The sequence below is a fragment of the Drosophila melanogaster genome, chromosome 3R, assembly GCF_000001215.4.
Source record: "Drosophila melanogaster chromosome 3R".
Classification (NCBI taxonomy): domain Eukaryota; kingdom Metazoa; phylum Arthropoda; class Insecta; order Diptera; family Drosophilidae; genus Drosophila; species Drosophila melanogaster.
In genome coordinates this window covers 20,996,318-21,020,780 of record NT_033777.3, presented here as the reverse complement: position 1 = coordinate 21,020,780, position 24,463 = coordinate 20,996,318, and the positions used below count along the sequence as shown (strand labels likewise).

Below are 24,463 nucleotides of genomic sequence, written 5' to 3'. Positions count from 1 at the left end.
CAGTACAGAAAAGGGAATTTTGAGTTTGTTTTCTCATTTAATTGTTGAAAGCAGTAAAGTTGTCTAACAAGATTTCTTTGGGGCTTTGCGCCGTTTAACAGTAATTATAGTTTGAACAAAGCATTTGATCGCAAGTAGACATTGAGATTTAAAATTGGTAACCCTATATACATACATATATTTCGGTGGGTCAAGTCTGAAACTAGCTCATTTCCAAATAAACAATAAACTGACTTTAGGCATGAGGAATCCGTTTTATGTTTTAGCAGTATTTTATCTCCTTAAAAGCTGAACTGAAAATTCTCATATATTGCAATTCACAAAGGACACTGTTTAGAACAGTGACTACGTTTGCAGATAAATGAATTATCAAAAACTTTACAAGTTTATTCATTTGAATATTTTAGATATGTGACATAGAATTGTCTTCTACGAATCTAAGAAACCTCCTATGATTGCCTAGTAGACCTTTTATGTTTCTTTGGAAATGTGACCATTAAGTTTCCGGAATAGGAACTTAGTTATATCCCTCAAATTGACCCATCCAAGTAATACATTAATCGAATTAATACATTAAAACTGCTGGAGCCGCAGCTCAACTTGTAGAGCAATACAGGCCCGTCGTTCCTCCTTTAGTTCCATGCCCAGCATATTCTTCTTGTGCTCCAGCAGCGCATTCTCCCGTGTATAGTGCTCGATTATCCGCTCATAGTCGGATTCTGGGGGAGCCTGAGATCCCGAGGCCAAGGAGGCCATTTGACTGTTTATTGACTGCTGCTCGTACAGCTGCTTGAGCCTATAGACTTCGTTGCGCTCGGCGACGATACGTGCTTTTAGTTCGTTCTGCCATTCCATTAGCTCGTCATATTCAATTTGGAGCCGCAGCAAATTTTCGCGGTGCGGATTTGATTTGGGGAGCAAAATAAAGCCAGTGCTGGGATCAATAGTAAAATCGTTAGGAGCATCTTTCGGAGTTAGTGTATCGGTTTTTGGCTCTTCCTGGGAAATACTGTTGTTCGTAGATACGGCTGGAGTTCCAGCTGGTTTGGAGTCAGTGGTATCTTCACTGGCTACAGCGGGCGGAGCACTGCTGCTGTTGTCTACTTCCTCCGCAGTCTTTTCCTGTTTCTTCTCAAAAGTTCGTAGTTTCCGCTTCAGCTGGGTAATGATGCGCTGCACTTCCCACAGCTGTTCCTCGCGTTTCTTGGTAATGAACCCGGCGTTCATCTCGCTGTGGATCTGGGACAGGAGGCTGTCCTGCTTGCGCAACTCCGTCTGGATGTCCTCCGGCGTATCCGGAAGCTTTGGGCTGGTCGATGTTAAAGGGGGCACATACCTAAGAGATGACAATTTAGTATTATGATAACTTTGTTTAAATGTGTGCCATTCTGCCTGATTAGAAAACTGGCGAAACGTGGAAAGCGCTTCTGTTTACGGGGTAATGTGCTCATCGTCGGTTGCAAAATAAACGACTAAATCTGGCGATTTTTATAGCAGCAATCTTATCAACTGCCAACAGTGGTGGGAATTATCTGGGTTCTTATAAGTACCTATTATACATATAAAAAAACAATTTATATCATTAGATAAATATGGAAACTAACAGTTTACTAAAACTAACAGTTTAGTAGTTAACTTCAGAGCTATGACTTCGATTCGTTCTTGTGATTTAACTATAGTTGTTAAATGTGGACTTCTCTTTTACCAACACAAAGGTACTTGGATATTTCCCACCACTGTTATCCGGCTAGCCGGTGTTTGCTCACTTTATCAGCTGGACGTCCGCGAACAAGTTGTTGCAGTGGCAGAGTAGGGCCACCATTAGTCGGTGAGACATCTGGAGCGTCGGACTGAGCAGCATAGCCAGCGACTGAGCGTTGAGCTTATTGTGTCTTTCCTGCTGGATCACCGCGTCGAAGTGGAGCAGCACCCACGCCAAGAGGGTGCGATTGCACTTGGGCAATTGTTCAAGCAGCTGCTGCAGCTCTGCCTGCTGCGTGGTTACCTTCGGATGAGAGGCTACCTCCTCAAAGCGGGCCACCAGATCGGTGGTCAGCAGTGGCTCCGGCAGTTCGCGCAGGAAGAGCTTCAGCAGACTGCAGGCGGTAGGCAGGTTGAGCTCATCAACGGCGGAGTCGTGCTCCCGGTTGTTGTACAACCGCTTGAAGTGCATCAGACGCGTCTTGATGGGCTCAATCTTGTAGATCTGCTCACACTTCAGGTGATCCTGCAGGAAGTCGATGCAGTCGCGCACAACCAGGGGAATGTCCACGCCGTCGTGGCAGCGGGATCGTTCGGTCGCCAAGCTAACGGACACCCCAAAGACGGGATACCCAAGTGCCAGCACTTCCTCCGCGGCGGAGACGTCGTCCTGCTGCTGCGACAGCTGCTTGCTCTTCTTATCCTTTTTGTCCTTCTTGTCAGCCTTCTTGTCCTTTTCCTTGCGCTTCTCCTCCTTGTCCTTCTTCTTGGGCTCATCACGGTCCTTCTCCTTATCCCGCTCTTTCTCCTTGACCTTGTGGGAGACGGAAGGCTCCTCCTCTGCGTGCTTCGAGTCTTTTTCAGACTTGTCCCGCGACTTTTCCCGCTTCTCCTTGCTCTTGGAGCTGGTGAACTTAAAGGTCTTTGACTTTTTCGACTTGGATGGACTTCTGGAAGTAAAAGAAAAAATATTACTTGTCTCTGGGTCAGCTGACCTGCACCCACTTGGTGTCCAGCTCCTCCTCCGGCGAGCTCTCGCCCTCCAGAGCGGCGTATCCTCGATCCTTGCCCTTTTCCTTCTTGTCCTTGCGCCGGCCAATCAACAAGTCCTTCTTGCTATGGTCGTGATCCTCACTAACTGTAAAGGCAAGGTGAGCCCATTGATTTTTTCCCAGCTTACGCCCACATCTTTGCGCTCCACTCACAGTCGCTCTCCTCCTTGCTCTTCCTCGACTTAGCGTCCGCCGCCTCGGAGGCGTACAGCCCGGGAAACTCCTTCTCCTCGGGACTGTCAAAATCCATCACGAATAATCACTTCACCAGCAGTAAATAAATATAAACAATTGCCGTAAACAACATATGCAACAAATAATCGATTGCTTAATCGAAGTCGCCGCTGCTATCCAACACTGATAAGTGCACAGATGGCGCTACTGTGTCATGTAAAAAATATGTAGTAACGGTGTAGATATTTAAAAAAAGGCAAATTGAAACAAGAGAAAACGCTACAGTCGAGTTCCTCAACTATCAGAAATGCGATCAGCTACTAACTCTTAAATTTTTATAATATTAATATATATATATATATATATATATAATAAATAAATAAATAAATATGTGTTAATATATAATATAATAATAATAATATTTTAAATAATTTAAATTCTAAGAAAATATTTTTTATATATATACATAAACTACATAATACATAAAACTTCCAAAATGACAAGAGTACCACCTCTGTAACTACAGGATTTTGTTAATTGTGCGCGCTAGTGTGGGCGTGGTGAAAATGTTTTTTCACAAGTATACAAATTGCCAAGACTATTTATAAAATAAAACTAAATCAAACCATTTTTTCAGGGTGGGGCTGTAAAACTATAAGGCGGTTTGTTAACTTCTAAACTCCCAGAAACCGAAACCAGAATACAGCGATGAAAAAAAACTATTCGTTTATTAGTTTAAGTAATATTCATATATATATATGTATATATATAAAAATTAATAAGTTTGCGATACAATGTTCTTAATTGGTACGGAAACGCTTCCTTATACCTTTTGCATTCTTTTTACTTTACGAGTAGGCGGTTGTGTAGCAAATAAGTTAATCAGTATAATTATTTCACGACCAATCAATCCCGCGGTGCATCGCTTATCACTCAGCTTGAGTAGGGGTAAACAGTAGAGAGGAGGAGGATTAGGTCGCCTCCATTACCGGCAAGCCAAACAAATGCTAATAGTGCGAGCTGATGCGGCTGATGCAATTCCGCAGGGTGGATTGCGGCATCTCCAAAATGCTACACAGATTAGCTTACGGCCACTATAAACTGGCCATCAGCAGCTGGGAGCCGTTGAGAGCCAAGGATAGTGGCGTGGCCATCGTTGTCGTGGTGGTCGCGTTTCTGCTAATTGCTCTATTTGGGAGACAGACACTGTCGGAATAGGCCATAACCAGTCCAGCAATCAGGGTCAGCAGGAAAGTCAGGCCCAGGAGCCCGCAGCTGAGGCGCCGTACGGCCTGCCACCAGGGATCCAGAGCGAAGGGCAGGAGCTCCTCGAGCGTCAGTCCGTAGGAATAGCTACGAAAGAAGCGGGCAGGCGGCACTGTGTAACGAAGTTATTTTTTAATGAAATACGACGGAAAGCGTTTACTCAGCAGTTGTGAAAATGGGCTCATAATCCTTTGGATCCTTCCCCGTCGCGGGCACGACAATGATGTGCTGCTGCTGCCGCTGCTGCCGCTGCTGATGTCCTTGTTGCGTTGCCAGAAGCGCTGTCTTCTCGTTGCAGGACATATTTGCCGTGTGGTACCCTGGATGTGTGCCGAACAAGAGGGTATACGCAGTTTATGTAACTTTATCTGTAACAAGAAGTGAAAATAATAATAATAATGAATAATGATTTATTCAAATGACTGATAATTTATATATGATAACTGTGACATGTATCTTTCGTTTTTTTTTTGTCAATACCACCAAAGTTGCCGTAGCCCCTTGCAGGCACGACAGATAACTATAGATGGGAACTGGGTATTTTACAGTCCTTTTTCAGCCCTTCTCACGGGATAGTACCAGGATTGCAAACACTCCCGGCTGGAAATTGCTCCATTCGCAACTGGCGGACTACTGGCGACTGGCTTCGTTCTGTCGCAACTTTAATTAGCTTGCAGCTGGGTTGTCTCTCTGTCCCATTGCTTTATTGCCATTGCTGTTTGTCTTTGTGCTCGGTCCGGATTCCTGTAAACAACTTTATCTCCATGGGCCGTGGCGATCCGCTCATCTTCCGCAACCGGCGGTTGGTCTTATCTGGCGCTTTTTTGGGGCATTACATAACCGCAGCAGAGAAGTCGCCTCCCCCAGTTTCCCATAGCGATAAGGATAAGCCCAAGATTTCAGGGAAGTGAAAAGTTCACAGCCAGATCGATCGGTTTAATGTGTTAGTTTATTGGGATTCGGTTGGTAAACATGCACGGAATACATATATTCGTATGCCAGTAACTCTAGGGTCTAGGCTCTATTCGATTCGATAAGGTAATACGATAAGCCATATACTCCTTCGATTCTCAGAAGATCCTAGCTTTCGTTACGACAACGGGTATTTTCTTATAGTGAGTACGAGTATATATATTCAAATATGTAGCTTTCGATTTGGTATTTTCTTATAGCGTGTTAAAGTGAGAAGAGATACGGTTAGTGAGATCGGTGGATCGTCACCCCAAGCATATGCTATATAAAACTACATATGTATGTGGTATTCGATCTATTCGACTATTTGCATACTTTATCGGTTTAGTAAATACGAGTATATTTTTGTAGTTGCTTTTGTTTTTGGGTAAAATCACATTCATAAGTATACATTTAAAAATGCAGGTATAATTTGAATTCGAAAAAACATGATAACAAACAGCAAATGATTAATATTGTACAATACACATACATATTAACTGCTTGGCCTGCCCTCAAAACATATAGATATACATAGATTCGAATACTATCTATGGTATCTACTATGGTACACATATGTTATTGATTTTGAAACTCGTCAAATGAATAGGGAATTATATAAACAACGCAATGTTAATCATACAAAATTAGACATATATGTAAATTCGAACCCTATCATTTAGTTGTGCAACTGATTTTAAAATAGTTTAAATCAATACATAATGTTAAAGAACGCAATCATAGTAAAGTGGAACCTATAATTTGCTAAAGTAACATGCTCTTTCTCTTCATTCAGATACGCTTTCTACTCCTAGTTCTCTAGAAGTACCTAAACCCTATGTCGGAAGCACTTAAATCGTTTTATTTGCCTTTGCCATTAAAGATAATCGTCTATGGGTAATTTATTTGCATGTCTGCTTATATATCTGGTTATCCTCTGTGTCGTATTGTTACATTCACTGCTCCTCAGCACTTGCCCCTCGATTTCATATACTATTCGCTTTATTCGCAATATATTGATTTCCTTGCCACGGATTTCTTACCCTGACCCTGGTCGATTTTTTGTAACCGTCTGTTAACTGCATTTATATATCGCGATCTATGAAAAACGTAGGAGTATTCAGATATTGTCTGAAGTTCGTTTTAGTAAGGGAAATAAAAAGGCAATTATAGAAATAAATTTAAAAAGAAATTTAATTATAATATCTAGCAGTAAACGTTGACAGTATAACTTAGTACATTATTATTTATTCATGTTTGTATATTTATTAAATTGTTTAATAGTTCGTATATGCAGTAATTAATAATCAATTACGTCTAAATTTGGCGCAGTTTTCTCAACGAGTTCCCCGTACAGTTGTGTGACCCCAAATATATAATACAAATTTATGCATGTGGCTATAAATATCATTAGGCTTCTCTTCTCACCATTAATTTGCTACAATTTTGTTATATGAAAAATAGTACATTATACAAAAAATATGTACCTGCTCGTTACATTTGGTTTACAATCAATTCTAGTAATTCTCCTTATTATTTCGCTATTGTTTTGGTGTTTGCCTTAATATCCAGTTTTGTCTACTTCGATACCAGCGACGTAAGCGAATAGAAAGTCTTTTTTTAAGTAAATTGATTAGTGCTCACTGGTAGTACGTGTAGTTCTTCATAGTGCAGTGTGGACACACTGATGGTCTTTCTGGCTAATCGCTAACAGCTAATCGCTAGTAAGTAGTGCCGCCTTTTGCTTTGGTCAGAGTTAATGAAAGTGTTGCTAGTTGGACTTGTGTCGATAGTGTGAGGTGACTAGAACTAGTTGTCAAGGAGGCCCCTAATCAGTAGTAGTAGTTATAATTGTAGTATTTGTAGTAGATGGCTAGAGGGACTGCGTTTCTTCTTGGCTAAAACCTTTAGATCTTTCCTAAAACTTACACATGTATTAAATTAACAATGGTTTTCGGCAAATGGAGAGACAATATCGAGTTTGGAGTACGGAACACGATTTAAACTCTAAATCGATTCCGATTTTCCCGTTTTGATTTTATGGGGTCGATTAAGTACAGCTTTAACAAACAACAACAATGACTTAAGTTATACACAGAATGATATAATAAATATAATAGTATTCTTTAGAAAGTAAATTAAGTATATATGGCATAACAGTAAATGATCTCGTTACGGTTACAAGATTGCTGAGCCGTGGCAGCCTTTCTGTATTTACAATTCATATATGAATAGAGACAATAATCGTAAAAATGGTTTGTATATAAGCCTGGCTTAAACCTAGTTAAACTTTTAAATTTTACTTTTAGTATTAACATAAATTTTACACAAGAAATATTTATATATCGCGCCGAGCACATATATATATAAATCAATTTCATAAGTTTACATATAAAAACTGCATCTACAGCATCTTTCAATAGCTTCTAAGTATCGGTTAGCTCTGTTTTCCGCCGTAACGATCCTCTTCAATTTGACGGAAAAGTCCAACGCCATTGCGAATAATCAAGCCAAAGCCAAACCAACGCGGCTGCGAACTCCTTAAACCCGGATGACGTCGTAGGCTTCCAGTATGCATATAACCACGTAGAACACCCACAGGAATACCAGGATCGCTGCGCTGATGTACTTCGATACTTTCGGACCGCCCAGCTCGGCGCCAATGCCCTTGTGCCAGCGCCGGAACATGATGAGCATTATGGCAATCAGGGCCTCGCCGCAGAAGAGCGCCACGGCGAATCCAATGCTAGAATTATAAATTTATTAGAATAAGGGATACTATACTTAGAAACTGAAGTTAAAATACTGAAATTATTTTCTTATTTCTTAAATTAAATTTACTCAAAAAACAAATTCACTCTGCTAACCGTCTACTACTTGCCCAAGTTTCAAGAACATAAGTATTTCATTTAAAGATATTTAAATACTAACTTTAAGGCAAGCACATTAAATGTACTAAAGGACTACTCACGTTCCCGGCTCCACGTTGAAGGTCATGCCATGGGAGCTGTGGTAGACGGCGGCGATGGTCCAGGCCAGGCCGATGCCCAGGAACACGTTGACCGCATTGCTGCCCGTGACATTGCCGATGCAATTATCGGCACCCTCGTCATGCTTGGCGGCAATCATGCTGGCGAATGTATCTGGAGGGCAGATGGGAGTCCGGTGTTTGTGAAGGTTACATTTCAGCCGGCGGTTTCGGATCACTCACCTGGTATGCTTGTGCCCAGGGCGACAAACAGGATGGCCGTTACCGAGTCCTTGATGTTGAGGGCGCAGCCGAAATAGGAGGCGGCATCTCCGATGATGGCAGTGATGACGCCAATCACGAATATGGATACCACAAAGGTAACATAGCCGCCGCAAATGTCTGCAATCGGGACGATGGTTATAGAGTGAATCCTTGGACAGGAAAAGGATACTTACCAGTGGGCGGCACAAATGCAAAGAGAACCTTCCAAAAGAGGCAGACGAAGTGGCTCACGTAGCTGAAGCAACTGGGCACCTCCTCCTCCTCATCATCGTTATCAAACTCACTTTCATCGGCTGCAAAAGTTTGTTTGCGTCATGAAAATGGATTGATTGCAAATTGAAAAAACCGAGTTGGTGTACCTGGGATAACGGTGAGGGCATCTTTGAACTGTTCCTTCCACGATGAAGTGCCAAGGACGGCAGAAACGTTCGCTTTTGCCACCAGCTTGTCGACTGTAGCCTGAATATTTTATAAAAGAATAATGATAATAAACTGAAGCTAACAACCTTATATACCTTCAAAAAGAACTGATATGAAACACCCTTTAGACAAGGCAAAGTCAAAACACAGGATTGATGGCAAACTTTTACCCAGCTCACATTACGTATACGCCACCGACAGACAATAAGCACACACAGACCGAAAACAAACAGAGCACTCAACGTGTCATTTGGAGATTTGCACACAATTAGGTGCTTATTTGCCGTGCACCTGAGCGCTTTACGGTAACTCGATATGGCGCTCGGATAAGGACGTGGCTTTCCACCTGGGATTCATAATGGGTGTGACTGTCTCGCATTCACTTTACCGCGCGGATGTAAATGTGAGCTGGGATTTACTGGCCGTCAAGTGAATGTGATTGTCTTTCATTAGCATTTTGAAACTATTGGGCTATACATATATATGTATTGTATATGTATGCTTGGTGGCCAATCCAAGTGCAATCTAATCAAGGGTAATCCACTCACCTTGAATTCCTGGCTCTCTCGAATGCGCACATATGCGGTGGTCAGTTCTCCGTTTCTCGGCTTACTCAGCAGCAGGATGCGATCCAGTTCGGTCAGATCCTGAACGGGTTTTTTCTCGACCTCCTTGATTTTGGCTGCCAATTCATCGTCTGCCAGGGAGGTGATCAAATAGTTAATCAACTGATTATGATTTAGATTAGTAAACACCGTATTGCATGCAGCCACACCCCCACAACGGAATATCTTAAGATTAGATGGAGTAAAATAGAGGGTATAACTAGACAGACATAGTTTGTGGTGGCATACAAACGAAGTGGTGACGGGAAATAGATAAAGAACAGAGATTAAAGCGGGGGTTTTACAAATATATAGATAAATATATGCACTTCAAACTAAAGCACACATACGCCCCAATTAGTTCGAAACTAATTAGAAACATATGGCGGTAATGGGATGCGGGCTTTAATTGAAGAGGGGTCAAGTCAACCGAAGGGGAGGATAGCAAAATCAAAAACTCATTGAAGGACCAAACATATCGTCTTGAAAATAAAAACGCTTTAAAAGCACTTAACGTTTCAGACCAGTTACTTCAATGAGCTTGCGAAATGTATGTGTATGTTAGTGCCATCAGGATGCAATTGGGTGGAAAATAGAAATTTAATAACTGCATATTAGACAGACAGAGACATAAGCAAAGGACAGATTTGCAGATTGACAGGTTTAAGGATTGAAGGATTGACAGAACCAGGCATGCAAAAGGTCACATCTTGACATTAGGACCCCCCATTTGAATGACTCACGAGTGGGTTCTCCGGAATGTTCGTGTTTTTCTACAGACATCGACAATGGCGAATCGAGAATGGATGGTGTGTTTTTGGGGGTAGAGTTCAGAGAATCGTTGTTAAAAGGTCTCGAACATGTTGGATATTGCTTCAACAATCACTTTCTAAATATTCAGTTAACCAATATGCGATGACTGTGGTGGTTGGTCTTTAATCGGGTTGTTACATTTAGCTTTGGTTTTAAATCTCCAGAGGATCAAAGCACACAGATACATATACATATATGTAGATACTTGACAAGACAGAACTGAATACATCGACATGGACTTAACTTAGTTCAGAAGCCGTTCACACTTAAACTATATTGCCTTAGGTCTAGAACACACAGATAATACACGGTAAACGGAAATCAAGAAAGAACACAAATTACGGAAACAAAAGCCAAATATCGGTTACTCATCAGCGGTTACGTGTATTACTTACAAATCGATTTGGCGATGCAGAGAGGCATGTTTGAGTGGTACCGATGATATGGATCGGTATAAATCGGGATCGGATCATATCATATCATATCAGATCGGATCAGATCGGATCGAATTCGAGCAGCAAGTCGGGGCACAGGCACACAACAATGTGGGAGGAGCGGGCACAAGCGCGTTTACAAATGTCCGCCGAGCATAGAGATAACCAAAACATTACCAAAAACTGTGACCTGGTCTAACTTTATTTCAATTGAAGACGAACCCGGCTTACTTGCTTGGTGGCTTGGTGCTTTGTTTGCTTTGATTTTTTAAGTATTACTTTACAGAAGCTTGAAGCTCGCATTTATCAAGTGCGTGGCTGCTGCGTCGAAAAAAGCGCAATTGTTTGGGATAAATGCAGATGCAGATACACAAACAAACACAGATACTCAATGCCCAAACATTCAGATACATTTATGAATACGACACCGATATATTTTATGTACACGACGAGTGGGCTAATGGTGGTTAGTTGCTTACTAGCATCTCTCTCCATTGATCACCTTTACTGGCATATTCACTATTAACTGAACACTTGAAATGGTCGATCGATCACGCAATATGCAAATATGTGGCAAAAGAACAGACGTTTACATACCAAAAAATCGATTGAAAAATGATTCCTTATTAGTGTCATCTGCGTGAGGATCGATCATGTGTCATTTACGGAGGCGAGTGGTTTGATTGGATTAGAGAGACAAGTATGAGGAATGTTTAATCTAGTTCATGTTATGGTCACAAGCAAATGTCGATGGTTAGTACGGGGGACCTATTGGGATGTGGTGTTGCTGCGGAGTAGGGGATTTAAGTGGATAGGATCTGATCTTTGTGGACTGAGACGACTAGCATTCGATTTGGGGCTACGGAGATGCGAGTGAGTTTTTCTAATTGCTCTAACTTCGATGAGGCATCACAGAAACAACACAAAATATATATTTTCTGCCCATTGCCAAAAAATATATGTGGTAGGTATATCCAAAGGAAACAAATAATTGTACACAGAAGGGAATGGGGAAATAAATATTTAAGAGAAAACATAAACAGGAAGGGGTATCTTCTAAGGCTGAAACATACACAACACCTAAAAATTACGCAATTAAATTATATATATGTATAATTCTTATTCTCGTGAAATGGCAGAATTTTCGGGGTTAACCAAAACCAAACGAATAAAATGAATTTGCACTTTTTTGCCCGCATTTTCCGCACTCGGTGAAGGAAACAAATGGAGCAGAAAGAAAATGTTACTCTCAAAAATCCGAAACCCGAAAGAGATTTTTCGCTTTTCCCCTTTTTCGTTCCACATTTCAGCGCTCTACGCTTACGCTTCGTGTTCAATTCAAATAAAATTAATTAATGCACAATTCAAGGCTTACGGTAGTGAGTGGAATCTAGAAGCATAAAGAACACAAATTAAAGACCAAAAAGTATAAAAGAACCCATGAGGCGATAGGATGCGAAATGACATACGAAACCAGGTAACAATTTGGTTCAATTCAAATTGGAATTTCCAATTAATAAAGTTTTCGTTTCTTTTTTCTGTTCTCGTTCATTTCTGGGCTTTTCCACCTGTTTTTAATATTCGGGGTCAAAGCGAAAGAGTCAGAAGGGGTTGGAGTTGGGGGCGGGGTAAATGGGGATATGGGGCTAAGAGTTTGGGTGCTGAAGTGTTGGTGTCCCGGGTGTCGCAGGTTGAACTTCTCAACAGGACAGATAAGAACTTGTGCCGTCTTCGGTGCACTGATGCCGGGCTGCTTTCACGTAATTGGTTAGCATTTCGGGTGGGTGGGATTCGGAGGACTTTCGGATTGCGGATGGGGTTTCTGGGTTCTTTGGGTACGTATCTTTTGCCGCCGTGTGGCCAAAACTCACCTGGCGCCAATCGAGGTTCTCCGATGTGCACCTTGAAGCTGACATCCTTCTCGTAGCTGCTCTCCTCCAGGATGAACAGATCGATGAATTTCCTGCAAGAGATTAGGGCGCAGGGATTAATCTTAAATCCAGGACAACAAAATGGGTTGTGGTGTGAAGTGGGAATTGACTGCACACAAGACGAGAGCCTTGGCCCCATTGATTAATGTCATTGACTTGGCTAAAATGGCCACAATCTTGACACTCGAAACGGGAATCTAAATTTATTAGGCAGCATTAAATGCGCAACTTTGTGCTGCGGCATTTTTGCCCCGCCCATCCATTTCCAATCAATTTTTAAGCGTATTTTGTAAATAAGCAGCACATAACGTATACGCCCGATTAGACATTTTACGAACATAAATATTTACATTATAAATGTGCTCAAAGGTGATTCAATTTATAATTGCTTTAAAGAATTTATTACTATTATGCTTAGCAATTAAGTTCAGAGTTTGTTTACCTTCAATGCGGTTTTGCGAGCGATAGCGATAAGTTCAAGTGGCCAAACACGATGGCAAACTTTAAGATTTGCGTATTCAACAGTTGCAGCTTAGCTGCTTGCCACTCATTTTCCTTTTGCTTGCTAATTTCCTTGCTGCCAAGTGCAAACTAAGGTCAAGCCAAGGTCAAGCCACCCCAACGTACTCCCCCACTTTCTTTTGCCATGGTCAACTTTAACCTTTCCGGCGGTTGGCAGGCAGCTGCCTTTCTTCCATTCCAATGCCTTTGCATTTCTCAGCTTGATATTAAAAGGGAAAACCACCAGGCGAAAACAGTCACCTGTTTATGACCCGCTTTTTATGGCTCCAAATAAATGTGAAATGCGGCATACCCACCCACATACCATTGCCTTCGTTAACTGGTTATAATGCCATTCATTCACGTGCCTCCGCGAGATTTTCCAGCCTGATTACGTGATGGCCAATGGCCCAATGTGAGAGCCATTTTCCGGGACATTTCAATGGAACCACTGATGATCCACACGGTCGGCAACAAGTCCCCATACTCACGTGCTATAAATCTATAAAATTTGTAGCTGGCCGTCGTAAATAAAAGCACGGTTCGGACTAAGGGAATTAGGTGGCGTATTAGATTTGATGCGATTTCGCGTTTATGGGAGCAACACGTCTCTGCCTTATCGAATCTTATCGCAATCGGTTCGAGCCGAATCTCTCGATAGGCCAAAGTCGGAGTAACCACTAGCCAGGGTCAGTCTTGTGCAAGATGTTCCGCCTGTTGAACGCACTACTGATCGCCATCGTGCTGGTAGCCCATCCCGCTTGGTCCGCTCCGGAATGCGGCCGTACTCCGGAGGAGTGCAGGGAGCACAGGATGCATCCGGATATGCCGGAACCGGAACGACATGGCAAGGCATTCCGGGTGGTTGATGGCGAGGATACCAACGCCTACTGGCGCCAACAGGGAGTGCAGTTTGTCCAGCAGAAGTTGGCTTCTGAACCGAATAAGCGCCAGGCCAAGAATGTGATCCTCTTTCTCGGCGATGGAATGGGTGTGACCACCACGTCAGCGGCTCGCAATCTCTTGGGCGGCGAGGAGAAGTCCCTGTCCTTCGAAAACTTCCCCTTCACGGGCCTCTCGAAGACCTATTCCGTGGATAAGATTGTGCCCGACTCCGCCTGCACGGCCACTGCCTATTTGTGTGGCGTGAAAGGTCAGGAGGGAACTATTGGCGTGAATGGCCAGGTGCCCCGCACCGACTGCAAGGTCATGCTGGACGAGAGCACCCACGTCGACTCCATTGCCAAGTGGGCCATGGAGGCGGGCAAGTGGGCGGGTCTGGTGACCACCACCCGCGTCACTCACGCCTCGCCTTCTGGAGTGTACGCCCACATAGCTGAGCGCGACTGGGAGAACGATGCGGAGGTGGCTACCGACTGTGGAGCAGGCTCCGGAATCAATGACATTGCCTATCAACTGGCCCGCGGCGAGGTGGGCAGCAAGCTGAAGGTGATCATGGGCGGCGGACGCAAGCACTTTGTCGACTCCAGTCTGGAATCCTGGGGCAAGCGTACCGATGGACTTAACCTTATCGATGAATTTAAATCAGCAAGCGAAAATAATGTCTATGTGACCACCGCCGCAGAGTTGGCCGCCGTGGATGTCACCAAAACGGATCGCCTCCTCGGTCTCTTCAACGACGACCATCTGCAGTACCTCATGGAGACCACAACAGAGAGCAGCCAGCCCACTTTGGAGCAGATGACCCGCAAGGCCATCGAGTACATGAGCCAGAACGAGCAGGGCTACTTCCTCTTCATCGAGGGCGGTCGCATCGACCAGGCCCACCACATCAACCAGGCGCGTATGGCTCTGAATGAAACTATTGAGTTCTCCAAGGCCATCGCCGCTGCCCAGGAGCTGACCAGCGAGGATGACACCTTGCTGGTGGTCACCGCCGATCACTCACATGTGTTCACCTACGCAGGATACTCGGTAAGTGCAGGAATCATGAGTTAAGAACTATCTGGTTAGGTGGAACTTGTTATAAGGACTGGCAACCTCAAACTTGTTACAAAGTAGAGAAATTTAAATTGAATTCACAAGTTGTGCAGTAGTCTAGCCGTGGTATAAATAAATTATTTCCTTTCAGTACCGTGGATCTGATGTATTTGGAAAGACCCCAGTAAATGGACACGATGGCAAACCATACATGGTTCTAAGCTACGCCAACGGACCGAGTTACGAGAATTTCTACGACGCGGAGACGATGGAGCGCAAGGATCCCACCACGGTGGTGAAGGGAGACCACGACGATGAGTTTCCCTCGGGTGTCCCCATCGACATGGACTCGCACGGAGGCGACGATGTGCCCGTCTACGCGTTGGGTCCCTGGGCGCACCTGTTCACCGGAGTCTACGAACAGAGCACCATTCCGCATATGATGGCCTACGCATCCTGCTTGGGCGACGGTCATACCATGTGCAAGTAGGATGGAAACGCAGATGGTGCAAGGTTGCCATGCCGCCTGGTTGTAACAATTAAGTTTGAAGGTCATTAAATCCAGTAAGCTGCATTTGCATTTGCCTGCACTTGAGTTTATTATGCGAACGCAAACTGCAAATTGAATTAAAGCGCTTTCCAGGAAAATTCTTAACTGGGTTATTCGGCGCCAAGTGTTCGCCTTTCGTGCTGGGCGCCTTTCTCCCATCAGCGCCCTCGTAATTCACAGTTTGAAACTCATCAGGACTTTGATGTGCTTGCGCTCCTCATCCGACTTCTTGGCCAACTTCTTGGCTCCGGGATTGCGGGATTGGGGATCGGGTTCCGTTGCGTGTGCACGCCAATAGTTTGGAGCCCTTGGAAATGTGCAAATTGCCACGTTTTGGGTCGTGCTGCGATGCCATTAGAGAGATTAGCGGGCAGACTCCGTGTAGTGAGAGTTTTGTAATTGCATACTTGCAATACTAATTTTCAGGGTTCCATAAAAAGGGCGAGGGTAATTAAAATCATTAAAGAACATGCGTCATCACCGGCCTGACTAATTTGAAAAATTGCACGCAAATTGCCAGCTAACTGGGATTCCAATAACTCTATGCCCGTTTCCACCTCGATTTCCGATTCCATTCCGCGCCAAATTATATCCGCACGAGTGTGAGTGCTTGGCGAAGACCTCATTTCCCCATATGACAGCTATTAAACCAACAACGGCAAAGCTCCGAGCTCGGAAAATGGGAAGCCCACAGCCCAGAGCCGCCAGCACTCGGTTGCCCTGGCATTCAATGCTAATTTTGTTGTATTGCCAATGCCCGGAACCACATCCGCCGTTTGATTTCAATGGCAACCACCACGTCGTCGTCGCCCGTTCTCACCCACCCGCACCCATTACTAATCCAAGCGAAGGGGTATGCGACGCGTCTATTGATTTTGCAAAACTATCAAGTGGGCTTCTCTGACCAGAGGCGGAAAATGGTGGCCAGCGAAAGAGACATGGCCGAAGACAGCTGGTTAGACGTATGCCCAACCGGAAGGCCGGACTCTTGGTCTGCGGTCATGTCATTCCGGACTGGTCTGGTCTGGACTCGCTTGCGGTCACCGTTTGCACTTGGCCAACAAGTGCGGTTTGAGGAGGTCAATATCACAAAGTTGAACAGTTGGAGGAATTCAGTTCGTCACTAGTTTAAATAGGACGCTAATCAATGGAATTAAGATGGTTCTATGAGTATAGAGCATAGATATGAAGCATTTTCTAAAAGCAGATAACCAGAGAAAAACCTTCTTTACCTCTCTTGGCATTTCACATTGGTTAAGTTCAAGGAAACGGTACCCAAAGTATTATTTAATTTGTTAAATCTCCTGAGCTTTTATAGCATAGTAAAACTTTTCCACTTAACTAGAAGTTTAGGGACAGACTCACCTTTTAGTTAAGCAGAAACCCCGTAAAGCTAGCTTTAATCAGGACAAAAAAAAAAACAATTAGGATCCTAAACTGAACAATGCCAAGATGGGAAGGAATGGGGAAAGCTCGGTAAAAGTTAAACAAAAGAGCAGTGAATCATATTCCCACATGGCCAACTCCAAGTCCAAGTCGAAAATCGGACAATTTGGTTGGATGAGCCTGTAAGCTGAAGATTACAGACCGCACCTCTGGATTCCGGATATGTTTTAGCATCCGGCAGCTGGCGCACATCCCACACACTCAACGTCTCAACTGATTGATGCCAGAGCTCAGGCTAATAATCCGGCCGAGAGGTCCTGTTCGGTTCACCCAATCCTCGTCCTGTGAGCCTGATTTCACGGCTCCTGGAAAGCGCTTCAATTACCTGACCGAGCTTCGAGACTAGCTCCTGTCCGGCATGCAAACTCGGTGGCTAAACTGTCCCCTATCTCCCCACAAATCCCCTGCAATGCCCGTATGGTCAAGCACACATAATAGCATTACTTAGTCAACGCAAGGGCGAGGCCACCCTCGGAAAACTGGGAATGAAAACGGGAAAATGCGGGGTGGGTAGATGAGGAGGTGGGTTTTGTGCTTGAAAATAAAATTAAAGAAAAATACAGCAATTTGCATAGCAATGAGCGGTGCACAAGAAGGGGGGAGGTTGGGGCCTACCTTCGGGTTGGGACTAACCATTAAACCCCAATTGCCAACTCTGGCAAACTTTTCCCTTTTGCTCGCTGGTCGTATCCCACGTATCTGCCCCAATCCCAGTAGAACCACCCAATTTTGCGGGGGGAAAACGTCGTTTCCAGTTGGGAGTTTTCTTTTTGAAATGACGTTGCGGCTGCATATCATATTATTGCGGACGCAGTGTGGCTTTTGAGGTTTTGAATTTTAAATTTCAACTCAAGGCAAAATGTGCAAATCACCTGGGTGCTAAAAATCCTTGGCAGAAATCCCTGGAAGCCGATGGCTACGCCAGCGTAGGTCATCGATGGTGTTGATTGCAATATGCAGCCCCGGGCAGACGGTCAATTATTCATGATATCTCGATAATTATTAATGTATTTGCCAGCCGGCGTTTTAATGGAATTTCCAGGAAAACTGCCGGACGTGCGGACTGAATTTCGAGAGGGAACTTCAGCGTCAGATTGATTGCGACTTCGGGAAATTCAATTAACTGCACCTGACCTTCCTCGAGTTGAGCCCGTTGGGAATTAAAGGGCAATGAAACGACCATAAATAGTTTGACACGTAGAAATTAACGTGCTGCCTTTTTAAATTGAATAATAATTGGTGGTCAACAATTCCCAGAAGTTTTCTCCTCAACAAGTGTAACCAGTGTTCAGTAATGGGCAGTATAGGTTAAGGTTAAGGTTAAGGTTAAGGTTAAGTAAGTTTGTCGGTTCAATTACCAGGTACCATGCTTTCGACATATTGCGATAAATGTAGACTAGACAGATAGTATACCTACATTTGGGGAATACATATATCCTTATATGCTAATGACAAAGCCAGAAGATTCCTCAAGCTGCTGGCTCGATATTTCAATTATTGTGAATGTCAAACATGCATATTCGATTTTCGAGTGATTTTGAGTGGCTTATCCCTGAATGTGAGCTATAAAGTTATGAAGTGCTGACTATTGGTGGGCGAGAGACCACCTCTGGGACGGGTGAAAGGTCAAGGCTGGTAATTTAATAAATTTAAAACGAAATTGTGTTTATTCCCCGAAAGTTAATCATCGAGTCACCGTTGTTGATACATCGGTCTATCAGGCTGTCCAATATTGACGAAGTAAACGCGAGATTCATTTAAAATTTATCGAAAATATCCGAGTTCCGTGAAATGTTGACCGTTCATTTTGAGCGCTTTTACTTTTGACTGGATAGCGAGGGTTCGTAATGAGTTCTATGGATTTTAGACTGGCAGTTAAATTGACCCTAATTTGAACAGTCTATCAAAAACGTCTCGGTCGGCTAACGTGCACAAACATTTCATTGGGGTGAACTATATATGAATAGAAACCCTTAACTATACCATACTTATGTGTTATTACCAACATTAGTTCCTGCTTATCATTCACCGCATTTACAAGTTCACAAGTTTACAAGGTCCTAAATTTCAGTGAAAATGGAGTACAAATTATACGTGATTATCTCCTCACCTTCAGTTTATGTTTGACATAATAAAATGGCAAAATAAGCAGTGATTGCAATCATAAAAACTATCAAATAAATACACGGATTAATTCCGAACCTATCTGGTAATGTTATCGATTTATGATAGCCTTATCTACAGTACTATATAATCCAACTTGTGATGGTAATTTGGTATAATAGTAAAACCATTCATGGGCAGCTCTTCATTAAATAATTCTATAATAATTTTCAGTAATGACCTTTGTGTTTAATTCATTATTTCCTTCATGCTGGCACCACAAATGCCCTTTAAACAATATTTACCCTGGTAAACACATAGGACCTACTTATCTCCGGCTTGTCACATGAAATGCACGGCAAAGGGGCGATCTGAACATTCCGATAGCGGCAAATTGAATGCATGTTCGACAAATGAGCGTGACTGGTGACTAGTGACTGGTGAATGGCGACTGGTGAACGGAGTGCGGAACAAAGAGTTACCTTTGCCTTTGGCGCGGGTGTCGCCGCAAAGACAACAAATTACACTTGTTGAGGCGCGAAATTAACAACAACACTATCTTTGGGCCCACAATCGTATCGGGTAAATAATAACCCGCCAGCTAAATGCGGGCTACGCGAGCCATGTCACATGCAGGTGGAGTGGGCGGAGTGGGGGGTGCACAGTGGGTGGTCCATGGGACAGAAAAAGATACTTCTCTTTGGAATAGACACACCAGTCACGTGTCGTGTGTCCTGGTTTCGTGTCATGTGGGATAACTATGTAATTCCATGTTGCGCTTCTTTGTTCTCAAGTAAAGCTGCACAACTTTCAGCCACAGGGGAAAATGTTTTTTATAATACTGAGTTTTTGATCAGTGAATTTTCCATTGAAAAATAATATAATAATAATATAATTTTCGCATCATTTTCAGCATTTAAGTCCAGTTGCTGGGCTTTCTTATACTTGTTACATGTCATTCAACGAATCTATTATACCCTTTTACTCAATGTGTAACGGCTATAAAAATAGCAATTTGTTACCCCTAATTGACTTTCCAGCCAAGTTAAGTGAATCAATCTCGGATATGGTGCCCAGTAAAATCACGTAGTTGTTGTTTCGCCGCTTTTCCTTTCGCCAAGGATTCAACGAAATGCCGCTGACCATGACAAAAGTTTGCACACAGTAAATAAACGTGAGATGTTTTTCTGGAATTTTTAATTGCCGTTTAATTGGCCGCAGCCCCACAAGTTGTTCCCCCTATTTGGTCGGCACGTGTGGGTTTTTCCTCAGATTTCGCTGTAAACCACTGAAAAACCACATCTCGTATTTATGTTTTTTCATGTTTTTGTTTAGACAATTCCGCTGCGCAGCCATGTCGTATGAGTAATAATTCATTCATTAAAAGGCCGTAAACACATAGTTGGCTTTTGGGGGAAAACATTCGACGGAAATGTCGAAAATTAAAGAGACCCAACCGAGCCGCACTGACCGTCATAAAAACACCTACTTATTGAGTTGTAATTGTAAAAGTTGGAGTAATTGCCAAGCTGAACGGACCTCAGCTAAAAGTTCCCACTTCCCACGAGTCCCAGGCGCATTCATTAGCTTCCAGAGTTGGTGAAAACTTGGTCCAATTGCCTGGCTGAGAGCGAAACAAAGACGACCGCTCAACGAGCAATTAATTAAAAAGGAGCTACCACATTCCTGGCAACGAGGGAAAATCGCTTCTTTTGTTCGAAAGCTCTCGGAAAATATGCTGAATGCAAATCGAGTGAAAGCCTAAGCTGCAGCCACAGTCCATGAATGCACGAAAATTCGTCACTTGAATTGTAATTGAATAAGTTGTGAATACAGAGCACATTCTTTTATCGAAACAATTTGCGTTTACAGCTATCAATATAAATAACTCAAGGCCAATGGGGTTTTATAGCAGCATTCACAAAATAACATTCACAATTCATATTCAATACATTCACAAATAACTCATATCCCAGCATGTGCAAGTACATTTTTCAATTCACCTTTAAAGTATGGTATTACCTCCATGTTTCCGAGTCAGATTAATAAATTCAACTTTCACCTTTCCCTAATCCCGTAGAGTACTGAACCTTTTTACCTAGGTATCAGGTGAATTTGTTTGGCATACTAAGCATAATTAAAACAAATGTATTTCCCCACCATTACGGGCTACACGTTGCACTTTAGAAAGGAGCAGCGTTAATTGAGTTCTTTGCAGGAAGGATACTCCTCTTCTTCGCGATGGGTAATTTTTAATGACCCCACAGTCCTTGGAATTCATAATTAGCTGGGCGACAGGTCGCCTTGAGTCTTCAAACGTGCCTTTCGCCCACCAAATTTCCCCGACATTTTCTTCGTTTTCCCGCCATGAGTCAAATTTAGGTGACGTTTTAATGAAGAAACCGACGAGTAAGAGATCAAAGTGCCTGTAAACATATCCAACAATCGGTCGTGACATATGTGGGTGGTTTTCCACCGGTTGGGAGTATGTGTGTGACCTTTGACATTGCCTGTGTGCTTTGTGCGCTTTTCATCATTTGTGCCAGATGCTCTGTCACTTTCAGCTGACTTCGGCTTTATTGAGTTGTTTGCTGGCAAACATAAATCAGGCGCAGATTTAGATGTCACAAAACACAATGAGTTGCATGCAGCACCTGGTTTAGCTGACATTTGCAAATGTAAAGCGATGAAGTCTATAGTCCAGATTTTCCCTGGAATTTCCAGTACTAAGATCTTCCAATTCAACTCAGAACATAAACTTGCTTAACCTTCATCTGGTATTTGACAAAAATAAACATTTTAAAATTGACGCTGGCGAAAGCACTTAAGTCAGCGAAATTGCTTTCCAAATTTAACGTCGCTTAGGCGTTACTTTCTCTTATTAGAAAACTTTTCCTAGGCGCGAGGTGGGTCTATTTAATTTGGGCTGCAATTACCGTAGCAAAGCGAAATTTTATTACTTTCTCTTGGCGGTTTAAAGAGTTTTGTATCGGGCTCAAATCGGCGTTACCAAGGTGAGTGGTTGGGATGATGAAGGGTCTACTTTGGAGTAACCCTATATACCCCTTTGAGCAACAGATGGCCCTGGAGAACGTTCATTCTGCCCATGGTGATGATTAAGTTAGCCAGCCCCTGTTGCTCCCATTGATGTCATAATAACAATAATAACAAGAACAACAACGAGGCAAATGAAAACAGAAGTAACCAAAATGAAGGAGGGGATCTGGGGACGACGACCCCAGAAGGCTCAGCTCATGCTAACGACATCCAGATAAACATGAGATGCCCGGGCTACCCAAGAATCAGCGGCAATAGCACAAACAACCAATTGACATTGGACAGGACGACAGGACGGAGGACTTGCTGTCTGTTCCCTCCTTCGGCAATTTATATGCCCAGGCAGGAGGAGCAGGGATCGCCTGTAACATAGAAACACAGAAACCAAAGCAAATTGAATGGCAAATAAGAAACTTTGGACCACTCACTCAGCCCGATACCCGAATTGTAAATACCCTTTCGGATATTATGTGGGAATTAAAGGGAACCACATCCTGTATTTGTTTGTTACAAGCAACTTGCCTTCACTTTTTTCAGCTACTTTTATCCGCTTTCCTGAACCGATTAGAAATGTAGAGCTAAATTTTTGTTATGTTAAACTGACCATACAGTAAATATTTTAAAATAAATATGTTTCCAAAGCAATTTAACATTTTTAAAACCAAGCTTATTCCTTAATAGAGATATGTATCAACTGCTAACTGGCAACCTTACCTAGCGATATACCAACAAGGTATGAGCTCCCCAAGGTATCGAGCTCCCAGGTTGGCAGACTCCTGACAACCTACACGGGATTCAGTGCCTGAGTGCCTCCAAATGGGCTAAGTCGAGGGCACTGCGGTTGTGTGCCCACATGGATGGGTAGTTAGGCAGCTTGCCACAAAGGAAAGGGAGACGGGTGGATGCTGGCTGGGATGAGGATGTGGATGTGGATGGACGAAGACAACCACTTGAAGGCAGACTCCGCTTTCTTGTCAGTCTGTTAGGCAGATGGCCCGTTACGGGAAATTCCCCGCCGGCCACAGAGAATGCTACACGAAAAGTGAGAGCAAAAGCCGCACAGGACGATGATAGCTTGTAAGTTGGTTGGATTCCAGCTACCACAATAGCATAAATTTCAATTTTAGATTATGTGTGCTTAATAAAATATTTTCTCTTAGCTCCGTTGCCTTTCGCATACTTAATGTTTGACTTTTATGTGCTCAAAGCCGCCCATTTGCCCATTGTCGGTTATTTAAGGTCCTATAACTCAATCCAAATGTGCCCACTTCGTAGCCCAGGAGATTATACAAATTTATGCAACAGTGTTGGCACTTTGTAGCCCGGCCCACTTACTTTTTCTTCGGTTTTTTTTTTCAGTTTCGTTGGGAAATTTTATGGCATTACTGACTGCTCCTGCTGTTTCTGCTGCTGTTTTTTATGACGAGCGGCTCGACGTGGCTGCTGCTGTTGCGCATTTCCGCTGCCTGAAAGCTGGCAAAAGTCTGGATAGTATGGCTATATCAACATGTACATATATACAATATGTACATCTGCGGCTGTGAGGTTCGCAAGGGGGGAATTTGATTTTCATTAAATTGAGAGAGAGAGCAGGGAAAAAACTAAAATTTATTGCAGCCACAGAGCCGCACGCATCGACTTCAAAGTAGATTTTCCAGCAATGTAATTTGCCTGCCCGCTTTGTTTTTCACTTATTTCGGGTAACTTTAAACGAACCGCTCTTTAATGGTCATTTAAAAATACATAAAAACCGCCTTAATTGTGGCAGCTAGTTTACGACAACTTTTCATTTGAGAGGCATGAACGAAGAAGATGCCCCTGAGATCGTCATCGATGTGTAGGAGAAGTTGAGCTGCCAGTCGGCCAGGATTGTTGGGGTTACTTGGCTGGCAAGTTGCCAGCGAAACTGGCAACATTAAAACAAACATTATTACCAACGGCACCGCGAGGCATTCAACTTGAGTGGCTGTAAATGCCGCAAAAGGGCCGCAAGGATCGCCAGGACGTGCACTCAGTGCTCAGAGAATTTATTCGGGCTCTGGCGACAATGAAGCGCTTTAAAAGTTGGCAAATAATTGCGAATAAAGTGGGGTCCCGGCAATTGCATCCATCCAATCGGAACACAAACATTAAAAAGTATTCCAACTGGCGTGGCAAATGGGAAAACGGCTTGAGCACTGACTAGCCAACTCCGGAGCAGTCTAACGAGCACTTTGGGAGCGTTTCACACGGGCACCAGGACACCAGGGCACATCATTGTACATC

At 43.3% G+C, this 24,463-nt stretch overlaps 4 protein-coding genes across 16 annotated transcripts in view, besides 1 other annotated feature; 1 reads left to right on the top strand and 3 right to left on the bottom strand.

Annotated features, from left to right (window-relative positions):
- Window positions 1-27: 27 nt before the first annotated feature.
- Rlip (Ral interacting protein) lies at window positions 28-3,097 on the bottom strand. 2 transcript variants are annotated; one of them, NM_142676.4, is made up of 4 exons: window positions 2,907-3,097; window positions 2,707-2,839; window positions 1,767-2,651; window positions 28-1,336 (listed from the first exon to the last, which is right to left on the bottom strand). In NM_142676.4, the coding sequence occupies exons 1-4, from the start codon at window positions 3,001-3,003 to the stop codon at window positions 574-576; spliced, it is 1,878 nt and encodes a 625-aa protein (NP_650933.2). In that variant the 5' UTR covers window positions 3,004-3,097; the 3' UTR covers window positions 28-573. The 2 variants fall into 2 exon arrangements, with proteins under 2 accessions (NP_650933.2, NP_001262792.1); NM_001275863.1 differs by having other exon boundaries at window positions 1,767-2,648.
- Window positions 3,098-3,183: 86 nt separating this feature from the next.
- Window positions 3,184-3,233: a mobile genetic element.
- A 427-nt stretch (window positions 3,234-3,660) lies between these two features.
- On the bottom strand, window positions 3,661-4,832 carry CG5697 (uncharacterized protein). Of its 4 annotated transcripts, none has more exons than NM_142675.2 (3): window positions 4,674-4,832; window positions 4,354-4,561; window positions 3,661-4,280 (listed from the first exon to the last, which is right to left on the bottom strand). In NM_142675.2, exons 2-3 carry the CDS (start codon window positions 4,494-4,496, stop codon window positions 4,022-4,024), a joined length of 402 nt encoding a protein of 133 aa, NP_650932.1. In that variant the 5' UTR covers window positions 4,497-4,561; window positions 4,674-4,832; the 3' UTR covers window positions 3,661-4,021. The 4 variants fall into 4 exon arrangements, with proteins under 4 accessions (NP_650932.1, NP_001247220.1, NP_001247218.1 ...); NM_001260291.1 differs by having other exon boundaries at window positions 4,354-4,513; NM_001260289.1 differs by having other exon boundaries at window positions 4,740-4,832.
- A 335-nt stretch (window positions 4,833-5,167) lies between these two features.
- The window catches only part of Calx (Na/Ca-exchange protein), a 37,431-nt gene continuing 18,135 nt past the window's right edge, over window positions 5,168-24,463 (bottom strand). Inside the window, exons 3-11 of one of the 9 annotated variants that reach the window (NM_001260286.2) lie at window positions 12,541-12,632; window positions 11,267-11,305; window positions 10,166-10,195; window positions 9,366-9,514; window positions 8,757-8,856; window positions 8,571-8,690; window positions 8,356-8,514; window positions 8,116-8,287; window positions 5,168-7,890 (exon numbers count right to left, since the gene is read on the bottom strand). In NM_001260286.2, the coding sequence (NP_001247215.1) occupies window positions 7,686-7,890; window positions 8,116-8,287; window positions 8,356-8,514; window positions 8,571-8,690; window positions 8,757-8,856; window positions 9,366-9,514; window positions 10,166-10,195; window positions 11,267-11,305; window positions 12,541-12,632 (1,066 nt within the window). In that variant the 3' untranslated portion in view covers window positions 5,168-7,685. Of the gene's footprint in view, window positions 7,891-8,115; window positions 8,288-8,355; window positions 8,515-8,570; window positions 8,691-8,756; window positions 8,857-9,365; window positions 9,515-10,165; window positions 10,196-10,630; window positions 12,060-12,540; window positions 12,633-24,463 lie in introns of all 9 variants that reach the window. The other 8 variants (NM_001300506.1, NM_001300505.1, NM_001260285.2 and 5 more) reach the window with 8 other exon arrangements.
- Window positions 13,791-15,621, top strand: Alp5 (Alkaline phosphatase 5). The gene is made up of 2 exons (NM_142674.4): window positions 13,791-15,036; window positions 15,194-15,621. The coding sequence occupies exons 1-2, from the start codon at window positions 13,807-13,809 to the stop codon at window positions 15,530-15,532; spliced, it is 1,569 nt and encodes a 522-aa protein (NP_650931.1). The 5' UTR covers window positions 13,791-13,806; the 3' UTR covers window positions 15,533-15,621.

Excerpts from the sequence above, each read along its gene's own strand:
- Rlip (NM_142676.4), bottom strand. The coding sequence starts at position 3,003 with ATGGATTTTGACAGTCCCGAGGAGAAGGAGTTTCCCGGGCTGTACGCC. Across the intron at positions 2,652-2,706 it reads GAGGAGGAGCTGGACACCAA|AAGTCCATCCAAGTCGAAAA; the intron begins GTGGGTGCAGGT and ends TTTTACTTCCAG. Across the intron at positions 1,337-1,766 it reads GCGGACGTCCAGCTGATAAA|GTATGTGCCCCCTTTAACAT; the intron begins GTGAGCAAACAC and ends GTCATCTCTTAG.
- CG5697 (NM_142675.2), bottom strand. The coding sequence starts at position 4,496 with ATGTCCTGCAACGAGAAGACAGCGCTTCTGGCAACGCAACAAGGACAT. Across the intron at positions 4,281-4,353 it reads CCCATTTTCACAACTGCTGA|CTATTCCTACGGACTGACGC; the intron begins GTAAACGCTTTC and ends CTTCTTTCGTAG.
- Alp5 (NM_142674.4), top strand. The coding sequence starts at position 13,807 with ATGTTCCGCCTGTTGAACGCACTACTGATCGCCATCGTGCTGGTAGCC. Across the intron at positions 15,037-15,193 it reads TCACCTACGCAGGATACTCG|TACCGTGGATCTGATGTATT; the intron begins GTAAGTGCAGGA and ends ATTTCCTTTCAG.